We start from the raw sequence: 13,109 nt of genomic DNA on the forward strand, positions 1-13,109 counted from the left end.
TAACAATTTTCCCCTATTTTTGCATTTTCTGTCCCTAGTCTTGGCCGTTTTAGTTATTTGCTGGTATATGATATACGTCTGTATTGTTCACTTATATGTATATAACACTGAATTGTAGTATTAAGTTGAGAAAACTATAGGAATTGAGTTTATATTTTTAACATGCTGGCTTCTATTATTAAAAGTTTAGTAATATGCTTTCAGACCCTCGCACTATTTTTTATAATGCTAATATGTGATTTATGCTTCTTATATAATGTAAATATATAGAAAAAGGTTTAGTTTTAAGAAATTTCAAAGTATTCGTTTTACAAACATGAATACTTGCAAAAAGACTATTGTGTTATCTTTTGTTTCGAACATTACCATCAAATAGTATTTAAGTTGAAAATGTATGGTAATTCATTTACCAATAAATCAAAATAAACCAGATGTGTGTTTTTTTATTTATTATTATTTTAAAATACATATATCTATATGACATTGGAACAAGAATATATATAATGACTAACTACCTCTGAATCTGGAGACACATTTTGCAGAGGAGCTTGCTACATACAAGTATATAGTTATATAAATTAACATTTATAAAATATAAAAAAAAATTGAATATTCAACCCTTCGTGGAACGATCTGAAATAGACAAAAAAGGTCATTTTCTCACATCTTTACAACAAATTAATAAAGATGAAGCACTATTTTTTAAGTAACGGTTCCTAAAACAAAACAAAATCTTTTCAAAATCATGTTCTTTCTGTCCATCTATTTATTAAGTTGGTATTAGAACAGTTGAACTGACGATATTTTCAACGATAGACCATGTTATATGAAATAATAAAGGCTAATTTTGCAAAGAGTTCTGAGAATGAGTGCTTTTCAGGAAAAACAAGATATTCATCCGAAGCATCTTTTCCTCCTACGCGTAATAATATATAATAATAAAATCTTACCTGCTTCGAGGCACCGGCATTCCTGTAAGAATGCAATATTTTACATAGCTGTTTATTTACAAAAAAAAATTGGTAATAATATGTGAATATTATCATCCATTTTAGTGAATTTGGATTTCTTTTAACTAGCGTTTCAAAATTTTCTTTTATTAGTTTCTTTTGAAATAATTACAGAGATTATTATATAGTACATTTAAAAAATTAAATTTTATGAAAGTACGAGAACAAGATACAATAAAAACATACTGGGTTAATGAGCACTGGTTTCGGAGGAGGCTTTGGTGGCATATCAGTTTTCTTAAATCTTGGTGTGCAAGTAGCATCCACTGCACCACCTTATTAAAATAAAATAGTGATTAGAGAAATTTTAAGATACTCAACTTTTAAGGTTACTTTCGTCATAATTACCTGGACCTACGTTGGCACCTTCGACTGGACTGACTTTGTACATCTGTAAATTAAAAACAGTTTAAAGATATGCAATAACTGTGCTTAATGTGCAAAAAGAATTTCAAGACATTTTTTTAAAACAGTGAATTAATACGGATAGATCATAATACAAATTTTATATGATTAATTAAAAAAAACGTACCCTCCCGTCGTCCCCGGCTGCCAAACCTGAAGACAGGGGAACAACATCCGGTCCCCATTGTTTCATGAAGTGACCCAAACGAGCCACTCGTTGCGCCGCCGTAGTAGTGGTGTGGGAACCACCACAATAGCGGTTGCACAGGTGCTTGTCTGTTTCCGATCTAAAAACCAGTACAGAAATTATAGCGCATATTACAGTAGGAAATAAAACCGCTATTCCATGGCTAACCTTCATAATAATAAAATACCTAGGTTTTACTGATTTGTTTCACACAAGAAACTACATATTTGCTATAGGGAGACCGTATGTCTTATAGAAGACGGAGACAGAGAGGGAGTAGTAAATTTTTTTAACGTAATAAGTATTATGTAATCTGTGGTCTGGATAATAAAGTCAAAGCATGCCTGCTGTGGTAATATTGTTAATACATAGGTATCAGCCATCATGTACTTACCTACCCATACTGTTTAATTAAATGATACATACATTTTTAAATATTGTGCGTGACTTGCGGTTATGCATTGCATTGTATTCCAAAGTAGGTATAATCTATTTATCATCAAAAGGATTTGAAAAAAGAAACTACGTGTTCGTATCATGAATAACTTCAATCTTACTTCGGTTTTGGTGGCGGTTGTTTCGTCTGACCCATTTGTTTTTCTATGTTTTCCCAATCTCGCATATTCCTTTGTGGCACATTGGTAGCTTGTGTCTTCCTGATTGCATCTTTGTTTGGAAAAGAAAATGATAGGAAACTATTATCATCGATACTCTATCTTTACTTTCTTTTCTTCTAAGATTCTTATGGAATGTATGCCTAATAATTCTATTACTTACATGTTACATGACAAAAGGAGTATTCTACAGATATCTTACAACAAAGTATTAGAACACTAGATAAAAAAATTATCATATTTTTTTTTATAAGAGACTAACCCAGTTCATAACTGAGGTATGGTTTCATAGACAAATTTGCTGGCATTGGACGGCTGACCGGTACATTGCTTGCGGCTTCCATGGGCATCACGGCACGTGCGTCGCATGATATGCAGTTGACATCCCTATATAAGAACTTGTTAGTTATATAATACTTTGTATTACTTAACTGGTTACTACTTAGCAACTTCGAGGATATGATAGTTTCATGGAATCTATTGCAACGATTGAATACGAAAAATTCTTTTACTGTAGTGAGATCAAACGTAACCGAAAAACACGTCGTGTTTAAAAGAATGCATACATATAATTAGATTCAGAATGACTGCATTTGCCCGGGTTGATTGGTGGGTTATTGTGAATGTGATTGTTTTTCATTGATTGTTAATGTTTTAGTTTTTTTTAATTCAAAATCATAATTGTTAGTTTCAATTATAAGGCGTCTGAAAATCAGCGCTGTGTTCTCGAGGCAACAATAGAGAATTGTAAGCAATATAAAAATGTTTGAATCTACTTTTTTATATATATACCTAATCCTTATTGCTTGCGGAACATTTCATACAATATAAATATAAATAATGCACTTATCGATTAAGATAATGTAAGCGGTCTATAACTAGAATTATTTATTTATTTTTCTTTGGTCTTTCTCACCTCAACAATTTTTTCTTGGTGCCGGCAGCTTCGACCTCGCGACGTAGAGCGGCCATCTCTTTAAGGTTTTCTTGAAGTTGTCTTAGTTTATTGTTGAAGAAATCTTTGACTGGTGATAACTCCATCTTGTCAAGCTTCATCTCGATCTCTCGCTGAATGTCGTCCAGAGCTTGTTGCCATAATGATTCCTTAAAAATGTAGTATGAATATATGATAATGATGTAGAAAAGTCATGGTAAGATGTACAAAAAGCCATTCATATTATATTGTTTAATGTTGTAGTAGGAGTAAACTTCTAATCAATGTTCAAAGCAGTATTTATGTATCCATATGTCTTTAGATTTTTACGTTAAGTTAAATTTTCATAATGTCAATGTAGATATATGACTTACTTGTAAAGTAAGTTTTCCAAGAGCGTGTTCGAGTCCCCGAGATAAGTCATCGCAGGCCATTTCAAACTGGTCGTGGGAGACTTTACGTGCGAGCATACGCAAGTCCGCCTTCTCAGCCATCGCCTCCACCATATCTTCGCGATCCAGCTTAATGGTTTTTAGTAGCTCTATTTGTTCTAATAATGCCTAGAATTCGAATCATTAGTTTTAACAAAATAATACCTATTGATCATACATAAATATATAGTTATTTATATGATATTTTGTTTGAATAATGAACCTCATACTTTAAAATATTTGTATATTTTATGTCTCAGAGATGGTTAATTTTAATTAGATACAGCAAGATAAGTTAATTTATAACATATTGTTTGATTGCTACGGCCATGTGTTAAAACAGCTGTACCGAAGATACAATATGTAGTCAGATATGACAAGCAACCCGAGTCCCTTAAGACTCTTATAGTATAAAAATAATTCTTAACTCTTTTATCCCCTTCTAGAGTCACAAGAATCGATTTTAATCAATATGTATAACTTAAACAAATTGATTAGTGAAGAACCGAGAAAGTGTTGTTGTGTTCATCTGGACATGACAAACCAAAGGAAGCATAAAATATTACATTCATGTTGTACAATCGGTCCTCCTTTTCTGCAGCGAGTTGCAATGCCGTTTCATGCACGAGTTTAAGTTGATTTTGCATGTCTTGTACAGTTTGGAAGAGTGTCATGAGACCTGTTGGAGAAAATAACGCTTTCGTAAATATATTATTTTTCACTGATCCAAGGAAATATTCATTTCCGGTCGTCAGTAAGAATATTCAAATTTTATTCATCAGAACTTAGTTTTACCCTGTATATCTTTGAACATGTCGGGAGATATGGCGTTAGCGTTTTGACTTTGCGCTAAAGCTGCTATTTGCCTGGTTAAATATTCAATTTGGTCTTGGAAAGAGTTAATCTGTAAAAAAATAGTTTCACTAATCAATTAGATATGTTTATCTTAGTATAAAAGTTCTAGGCAAATTGTTGTACATAATATTTGAATAATAACATAGTAACTGAATTAAATAAATGAATTTTCTTTGAGTCTTTAATATTGTTTAAGTTGTAAGAAATTAAAACATTCAACAGAAAATAATTTGATAAGACGAAGTACCTGATCTTGTATTATTCCATCTTTCTTTCCAAGGCTGTCACAACAATCCTTAAGCCGTTTTTCCAAATCATTCATTCTTTCCATAAGACCAGCTGTCAACATTGAGAAGGATCGACGGGGTTGTTCAGATATTTTTCGCACTGAAATGACTGACTTTTTAGTAATCTTTGATACAGGTAGCAAATAATATTGAAATTGTAGCCTTTTCCGTTGGTTTGATATAAGTATGTTACTTTTCTGGTGTAGTTCCTTATTAGAGACAAAATCAATTAGTGTACTAATATGGGACGTGTTTGATTTTTAAAAATCCTGATAGGATTCGTTGATTTTTAAATTATATGTTTAATATATTTAATATTCACAAATCTATTTATGCTGCTTTAGTTTTCATAGAAATCGTCTCGTCCTCCGTAACTGCTAATTCGGCTTACGCAATATCAAAACGACCATTTATAACGCATTCATTATTAATATGCTGATAGTATTTTAAACTAAAAGTAAAGTACTTCTGCTAAATTACTAATTACATACCAGGAGGTTCTGCAGGAAGTGGAGCAGGTGGTACTGCTTCTAAAATTGGAAGAACAGAAGTTTTCTCATGTATATGACAAAATTATTATTAAACAAATGAATATTGTTGGTTCATTATAAAACTTTCACTATAGATTTCGATGCGGTATATTCAGTTGAGGAGTAATTTGATTTAATAAATAACATAACTTCCATCGCATAAATCATAAACGGAACTAAACATAATCAATTGAGAGCACTCGGTGATTTGAAAAAGCAGTGGTGGCTCAATGGTGAGAACCTCGGACTTCAAAATCGATAAGTCGGGGTTCGGGACCTGGCGAGCGTGCAGGAAAAACATCGCGAGGAAACCAACAAGTTTAAGAATCAAAAGTTCGACGACATCTGCCAACCCGCACTTGGCCAGCGTGGTGGATTATGGTCTGAAACCTCATAGGAGTCCTGTGTCCCAGCAGTGGGAACGTGTATGGGCTGATGATAATGATTTAAAATGAAATTACCTAAACCAGCTTGTATTTCAGCCATAGCGGTGTAATAAGCATTAGTCAGATTGTCCAGATCATTCCGTATACGAGTGAGATGTTGCTGTATAGAGGCCAAATCATCTTTGGATGCAACGTTGTCCACAGGAGGGGCTACTATTGTAGTTATAACTGGTTCAGCTCTGAGGAGATTATCAACAAATTTATTATGAATTTATTGCAATGAAAGAAAAACAAACGAATATATTTTTTGTTAATATTCAGAGCAGATTCAGTATTTCATTTGAATGAAAATATTCAAAAATTCAATGATCTGTTGGCGACTGGCGTAATTGGATGAAATTTGATACACAAATATTGTACATATATAATCTAGTTTAACACCTAGACTAACAACTTCTTAGCCCAATTTGACCCTGGCCAAATCTTTGGTGCTCTTGTTAGGTATCTAGGAATATAAAATATAATCATATTTCTTGTTTAGAGTTCCTATGGTGTAATTAATTACTTCGTCTTTATTTTCTAACCAACTTCAAGAATCTTAGAAACTACTCCAGCGATTTTGATGAAGTTTTGCATACCAGGAGTTACGAAGGCGATAAATCGATCCATGATTCATTTTGAATAAACGCCAAAAGTAACCGAGCATCATAATAAGAGCCGATCATTCAGGTACTATTTTAAACGAGTATTCGAAATATAAAATCAAAACTTACGGTTTTGAAGCCCTACGAGCTGCAATAGCTTGCTGGAGTCCCGCTGTATCAGATATAATGTCTTGCACTAGCGAGCTCAACTTGGCGATACCTGCTTCTGCTGCTTCCAAGCGCGAGGAGACGTTTAAAGAAGTCCACATATCGGTGATGGCTTTCAGGTTTGTCTGTGATCTTAAATTTTTAAATCACAATAAATAATTAAAACGAGACTTTAAATTAAATCAATACAATATTTGGCTATTCACCTTACCTGACTTCTTCCAGAATTTCTTCATTTTTAGGTATACTCCCGTAAACTCTACTTTTGAGATCTTCAACGGTATTTTCAAGTAAGTTGAATTTACTTAGGGTAACGAGTGATAGCTTCTCTGTCGATGTAACTCTAGCAGGAGCAGGTGACGGTGCAGTTGGTTGCGGTGATTGTGCGCGGGGAGGACTTCGGTTTACTTAAATAAATTGGTAAATAAATATATAATAATCCTTGCTTTTGTCGTTTTTATTCTACTTTTGCAGATACGCAAATTGTATTCTTACCTATAAAAGGGATTAAAAGTTATTCTGAAAACATAACTAATTAATTTTGAGGGGAAGGGGAAAGTGATACAAATATGTATAGAAATTTTGTACTGTGGTACCCGTTTCGGCCTCTTTCGGTAATGCTTTATGTGCAGGATAACATAATAATTTAATAATGCTTACCCGGTGAGTCGGCCCTTTTTACTCGTTCAACTGTAATCAGATTTACCTTGTTAATTAGATTTTGTATAAAATGGTACAAAGGTTTAATTTTATAAATGAGATATACACGTTGCTTTGCATTTGCGTACCGTGACTCTAATATTATCCTATTTATAACATTGTAATGGTCCACTTAATCTTTTTAGATTCTAGCTAGTACAAATAAAATAAAATAATTAATTGCTTGATGGATTTCTTGGCCCCACGTCATGGCAACACATATATTTATTTATTTTACACTACATAGTATAATTTGGCCATGGAAATTCGCCCGCTTCGCTCCCGTTACCAAAGGAAATTGAAAGGAGATGTTTCACGCTGCTAAAAAGAAGGCTATGTCATTCTCCATTCTCCTATCTATCTCTGGAAAGAAATTGCTTCGTTGCGACGTAAAAGAAAGACAAACAAACCAACAAACAACACATTTTCGCACAATATATTTCACACAATATAGGTAAGGATGATACTAAAACAACTAGGATTCTGTGGTAACAAACGATAGTTTCTGGAAGTTTCGTAGAATGAAACTGCCGCAGATCGTAGATAACACTAATTCCAATGAATGTCCAACCCATTGGCATAGTACCATTAAGTATTGTGTGCTATTGGATACGATTTGCATAATAGTGTGAATATAATTGGTCGAAAGCAAAACGTGCGTGATAATCGATGATCACGAGTTGCGCTAATTAACTGAAGTATTATGTTGCTGAATTCTTACCTACTAGTATAGTTTCTTGTTCGCTACTGGAGGGTTGTGAAGATACTGTAAACAACCATACAGTATGTGTATTAATTCTTTGAAATTTTTGAAACACGTACACAAAGAGAATTTTTTTTGTAGCTTACCCATTTCTGTCTTTTTAATCGTCCTGTGCTTATCCTAAAAATTACAAACAGATTAATTTCTATATAATCTATATTGTATGGTATATATATATATATATATATATATATATATATATATATATATATATATATGGTATTAGTTGCCACCCGTTTGCCAGTTTGCGCGAAGACAAGAGAGCGTCTGTCGCGTCAGCTAAAAACAATTATGCCGGTGAGGATTTTCTGAATCAGACGATTAAAATACTACAACAAGACAGATACTGTCAATTTAGACTGTCTGTTAGGTGCATACGGTTTAATTTTAAGATAAATATACCTGATCAGTATCAACGACAAATTCGCTGACAGCTATGGTCTGAGAGTTTTCCCTACCGACGGGAAGGGCGGCAACACTGCCTCGTAGTTCTACGTTCTTGCCAAGTACACGCATTTGTTGGGCAAGGCAATGCAACACAGTTTGAAGCATGCAGAAATCGACTACACCAACCTAAAGAAGTTGAGATACAAACTAAATAGTGCATTGTTTATGAATAGGGATATGATAACTAGGTAACTAGGTTGATTCATAAAAAGGATCGAAAACATTATTAAGAATTTGAAAGATATCACCTAAATTGGTACAGCCCCAGGTTTAAAACTAGTTCAACATAAATATTAATGTCTTTACCTCAGGTGTTCCGATGGCCAAATCAATCATTTCACTGATATTCAGAAGGACGGCTGTTTCGTCTGCAAAACAATCATTCGGTACTTGCACGATGCTTCATAATATTTAATTTTGAAGATAAACAACGATATTTTTGTATATGTTATAAGACGTAATAAATAGGTTATAATTATCCTTGTGCCAGAAATAAAAGAGTGTAAGGCATGCATGGCAAGCAAAATGTGTGGCTTTTCTTTAGGTATTTTTGAATCCAACCTCCAATATATAAGTTTTATATAAATGTGAGTTATTTACTTGTGTAAATAATTGTATACTACCGAATATTATTAGTTGAATTATATTAATATAAGCAAAACGTTGCAGATGTAACACGTGAATTCTATTGTAAAAATACTTGTGTAGTTTAGGTCATCAATATATATAAATTAAACATTATATATTTATTACCTGCCATATTTAAAGTAATGATGTATATTTTTCAAAACACGGTTCCGTATACGATTAAAAACTAAAATTATTAAAAAATACTGAACAAATCTTTTAAAAAATATTGTTAAACATTTTGATAACTATAAAGTGGTGACATTTCAATTTTATTTTTTATGTTTACCAATGAGTGATAACATGCTGTTTACTAATGAGTTATTAATATACATATAACTTTTTCATACTAGAAATGTCGCATTTTTGAAATACTTTTTAAACTGCGATGTTCCACAAATTTTTATTATTAGAGCACGCACCCATATTAGTCTTTATTACAAAATTTAAAACAGAAGCAATTCATATTTCATTTCATCTGGTCCATATTGTAAGGGGTTTAGGCTAGGGGAGAACGTATTTATAGAAATGCAAAACAGCACAGCCCTTATGTTGCATCTACTCCGAATACTAAAATGGAAAATACTTGGCTATGCTGTTACAAAATATGAAAAAAAAAACATTACACCACATGCTGTGTTTCATATTTAGGAATGTCTTTAAAATTGTCAAAGTTCAACCTTATGAACGCTTTTTCAGAGTGGTTTTCTTATGAAACTCTAATGTTGGCTATATGTACTTTGAATATCTTTGCAGGCACGTCTATTTGGCATTAACATTTTGTTGTATAAATGAAAAATAGATATATAATACATTAACATATAATAAATTTAAAATTAAAAACTTTCTTATCAAAATAAAGGTAAGTTAAGCCCACCCATATATCTGAGCAAAACCGAAGTAATTCAAGTGCTAGTTAAATCGAAAGGTTTGCTATTACTTAGTAAAAATGCAAGAAAAAGCTCGCAGAGGTTTCCATCTTCCCTCTTAGCCTAAGATTGTAAATAAACTATGTTGCTGACGGCACGTTTATTAAGACCGTGCAGCGTGTTTCTATGTACCGAATACAAAACGAAAACGTTCGTACGGTAGACAGATGAACCGTGCGGTCGCGGTTGGCTGTTTTTATTTTGTACTCTGTACACAAAAGCAGGAAGTGAATTGCATGAATAAATGAAATGTATTTTTGTTTTCGGTTTCATTTGCTAAATTAAATCAGGTTTTGAAAATGAACCACTTATGTGCACTATGATTCAGCATCTAATGTTATAAAGAAGAATCTTGTATTTTTGTATATTCGTAACACACACACATAAGCTAAACCGATTTCAAAAATTCTTTCACCACTGGAAAGGTGCAACTTCACTGGGTGGCTTAGGCTATATATGTAGCACAGGCGAAGCCGGGGCGAACGTCTAGTCACCTATAGGCTACGTTCTATTGTCATCATTATTGTGGGAGTCGAGCACGCTTCGGCACGAATTGGGCCAGCTCGCACCGGGGAAGTACCACACCCCCACAGAAAACCGGCGTGAAATAGTGGCGTGCCACTGTGTTTCGTGCGGTGAGTGGGGGAGCTGGAGGCCCGTTTCCTTTTCCTCACCCGTCCCAGTCCATTCCTTCTTTCCAGTCGTTAATCCATTCCTTTTCCCTTATCCCAAAAAAGCGGGCAGCGCATTCGCAGAGGCCCAACCTTTGCGAATGTTCATGGGCGGTGGTGATCGCTTACCATCAGGCGAACCACCAGCTCAGTTGCCCGCTATGACATAAAAAAAAAAAAAAAAAAAAAATCATCATGAGTCAAATCTGCTTTGGTATTAATTATTTAATATATAAAATTTTCGTGTCACTATGTTAGTTAAATTACTCCTCCGAAACGGGTGGACCGATTCAAATGGTATTTTGTGTGCATATCGGGTAGGTCTATTCTTTATAACCCTAAATGATAAGAATATGGAAGAACAGCGTTTGTCTGGTCAGCTAGTATATTTATAGAATAGGTAACTTTATTGATGTATATTATATTAATAGGTTACTTTATTAATGTATATTCACTAAGTACATAAGTAGTTATAGACAAGTAATTTTCTTTTACAGTATAAAAGGGTTTATACAGTTCAACTCTGAGGTTTGTTTAAAGCGTTGGTAGAGTGGTTACCCACAAGGTCATCAGCACGCCACGTCTTAACAACTGTTATGTTGACAGATATCATTATATCATATATCATAATCACGTATAAGTACTGCTCATTAAGTTTCTGAGAAACTACATAATACAATATTGTTCACGTCTTTATTCACGGTTTTGGAATCAAATTACAGAAGCTTGTTATATATACCATTGCAGTTACTAGATGCTTTTCACGTACTTTCGATAATTTTTTCGCCTAATATATTACTAATAACATTAATGCAGAATAACTTTATTCAAATCGATAAAATCAATTGATATGTTGTCCTTTGAGGGTCGCATCATCTCGCTATAAAATTAAAAACACCAGCGCAACACTTTTAAAAATTATATTAATAAAACTTAACTTTTACCGTGATATTAAGAACTTGTTTGTAATTTAAAGCATATCTATTTAAAAAAATCTTTAAGTAATTAATTTTCGAAAACAGATTTCATAATCAGTCAAAGTAAAGGAGTTTTTGGTTACGCACTCAGACCTTTTCATGCTTTTTGTTATAACTGGTTACAATTTATTCTTTTCGTAAATGACGTGGCCTTTTAGGTTACGAAAGAATATATTATAATCCCTTTTAATTATTGGCATTATTATAAATAAATATAGATTTGAATCGAAGCTTTTAATGTAAACAAATTGTAAACTAAGCACATACCTACTAACCGCAAAATTATTTTTATAAATCGATTATATAGTTTTAAACTAATTCATTACAAATAAATACTGAAGTCTTTTTTTAAAGCTTTAATTAGAAAATGTATATATAATAACAAAAAAAATTGGATTCAACATTTAAAATTCTTATAAACTAGTTGTTACACTCGTAGGCAAACCCGCGGGCAAAGCCAGCACATACTTTCATAGTCTAGTAGTATATTTGCTACATAAGTAACACATAATTGCCAAGTATAAGTATGTAGTGTTCGCATGAAAGAGTAACGAATATACATTTTTATAAACTTTCGTGTTTATAAAATGAAAAGCAGCCATGTCAATTTTATCCTCTCTATCTCCAAATACAAAAATCATATCATAATCGCTCAATCGCTCTGTTGCGACTTGCGACGTGAAAGAAAGACAAAAAAGCACACTTTCGCTTATATAGTATTAGTAAGGATTGTAGGAATATTATTGCGTATGGTATCATAAAATACCTAAAAAAATGTTATTGTACCAGCTTTACGCAGGAACTGTAGGAAAGTACATACGTAACATAACGAATTGCTAAATTATGTGCAGAAATTGATGGCAATTAGTAGTTTTCATAGATGTAGGATATGAGAGAACTTTGTTTTTTTGTTTGTTCCTAATTTTAAATGATTTGTCTCCCGCATTTGTACGTATACTGACAATAAATAAAAATAACATATGTACTGTGTACTGAGTTTATGTAAATTTTTAACCTCACACACGGATCGTAATATGTGTGATCGTAATTACTATTAATTGTACTATAAGACATGATTTTGATATTTTTTCATGTCATGCACATCTATGTTCATATTTTTATTTTGATAGTTTCCAGTGCAATTTATTTTATATTTATGTTTTCGCAATAGATGAAAGCGAATTAATGAGACAAAACAGATATTTAGTAATAATAAAGAACGCAATATAAAAAAAAAATAGCATGTTAATAGTAAAAACTATTGTATTTCGTGTAATGAGTGAGGGGGCCGAGACCCGTATTCTTTTTCTTAGCCTGCTAAACTATTCCTGTAAATGAACAGTTGGGGAAAGGATTATCGACGGGAATAATTCTCTTTGAAGGTTGCCCGCCTTAGTAGCCTATATAGAGAGGTCTTAGCAAATGCGTATACAGTCATGTATCTGGACAGTGGTGGTTGCTTACCATCACACGACCCACCAGGTCAGTTGTCCGCAAGGACATAAGAAATTCAATCCAAATTTTTATAATCAACATATTCATTGA

The 13,109-nt window shown here is 32.9% G+C and overlaps 1 protein-coding gene across 1 annotated transcript; it reads right to left on the reverse strand.

Moving 5' to 3' along the window:
- Positions 1–471: 471 nt before the first annotated feature.
- LOC119830547 lies at positions 472–8,696 on the reverse strand. Its single transcript, XM_038353606.1, has 19 exons — positions 8,667–8,696; positions 8,316–8,486; positions 8,000–8,033; positions 6,663–6,858; positions 6,413–6,583; positions 5,715–5,878; positions 5,215–5,253; positions 4,684–4,823; positions 4,377–4,485; positions 4,148–4,260; positions 3,525–3,710; positions 3,133–3,320; positions 2,479–2,603; positions 2,160–2,268; positions 1,543–1,702; positions 1,359–1,401; positions 1,197–1,285; positions 951–972; positions 472–633 (listed from the first exon to the last, which is right to left on the reverse strand). The coding sequence occupies exons 1-19, from the start codon at positions 8,694–8,696 to the stop codon at positions 614–616; spliced, it is 2,109 nt and encodes a 702-aa protein (XP_038209534.1). The 3' UTR covers positions 472–613.
- Between the last annotated feature and the right edge of the window lie 4,413 nt (positions 8,697–13,109).

This window comes from Zerene cesonia, chromosome 11 (genome assembly GCF_012273895.1).
Source record: "Zerene cesonia ecotype Mississippi chromosome 11, Zerene_cesonia_1.1, whole genome shotgun sequence".
Classification (NCBI taxonomy): domain Eukaryota; kingdom Metazoa; phylum Arthropoda; class Insecta; order Lepidoptera; family Pieridae; genus Zerene; species Zerene cesonia.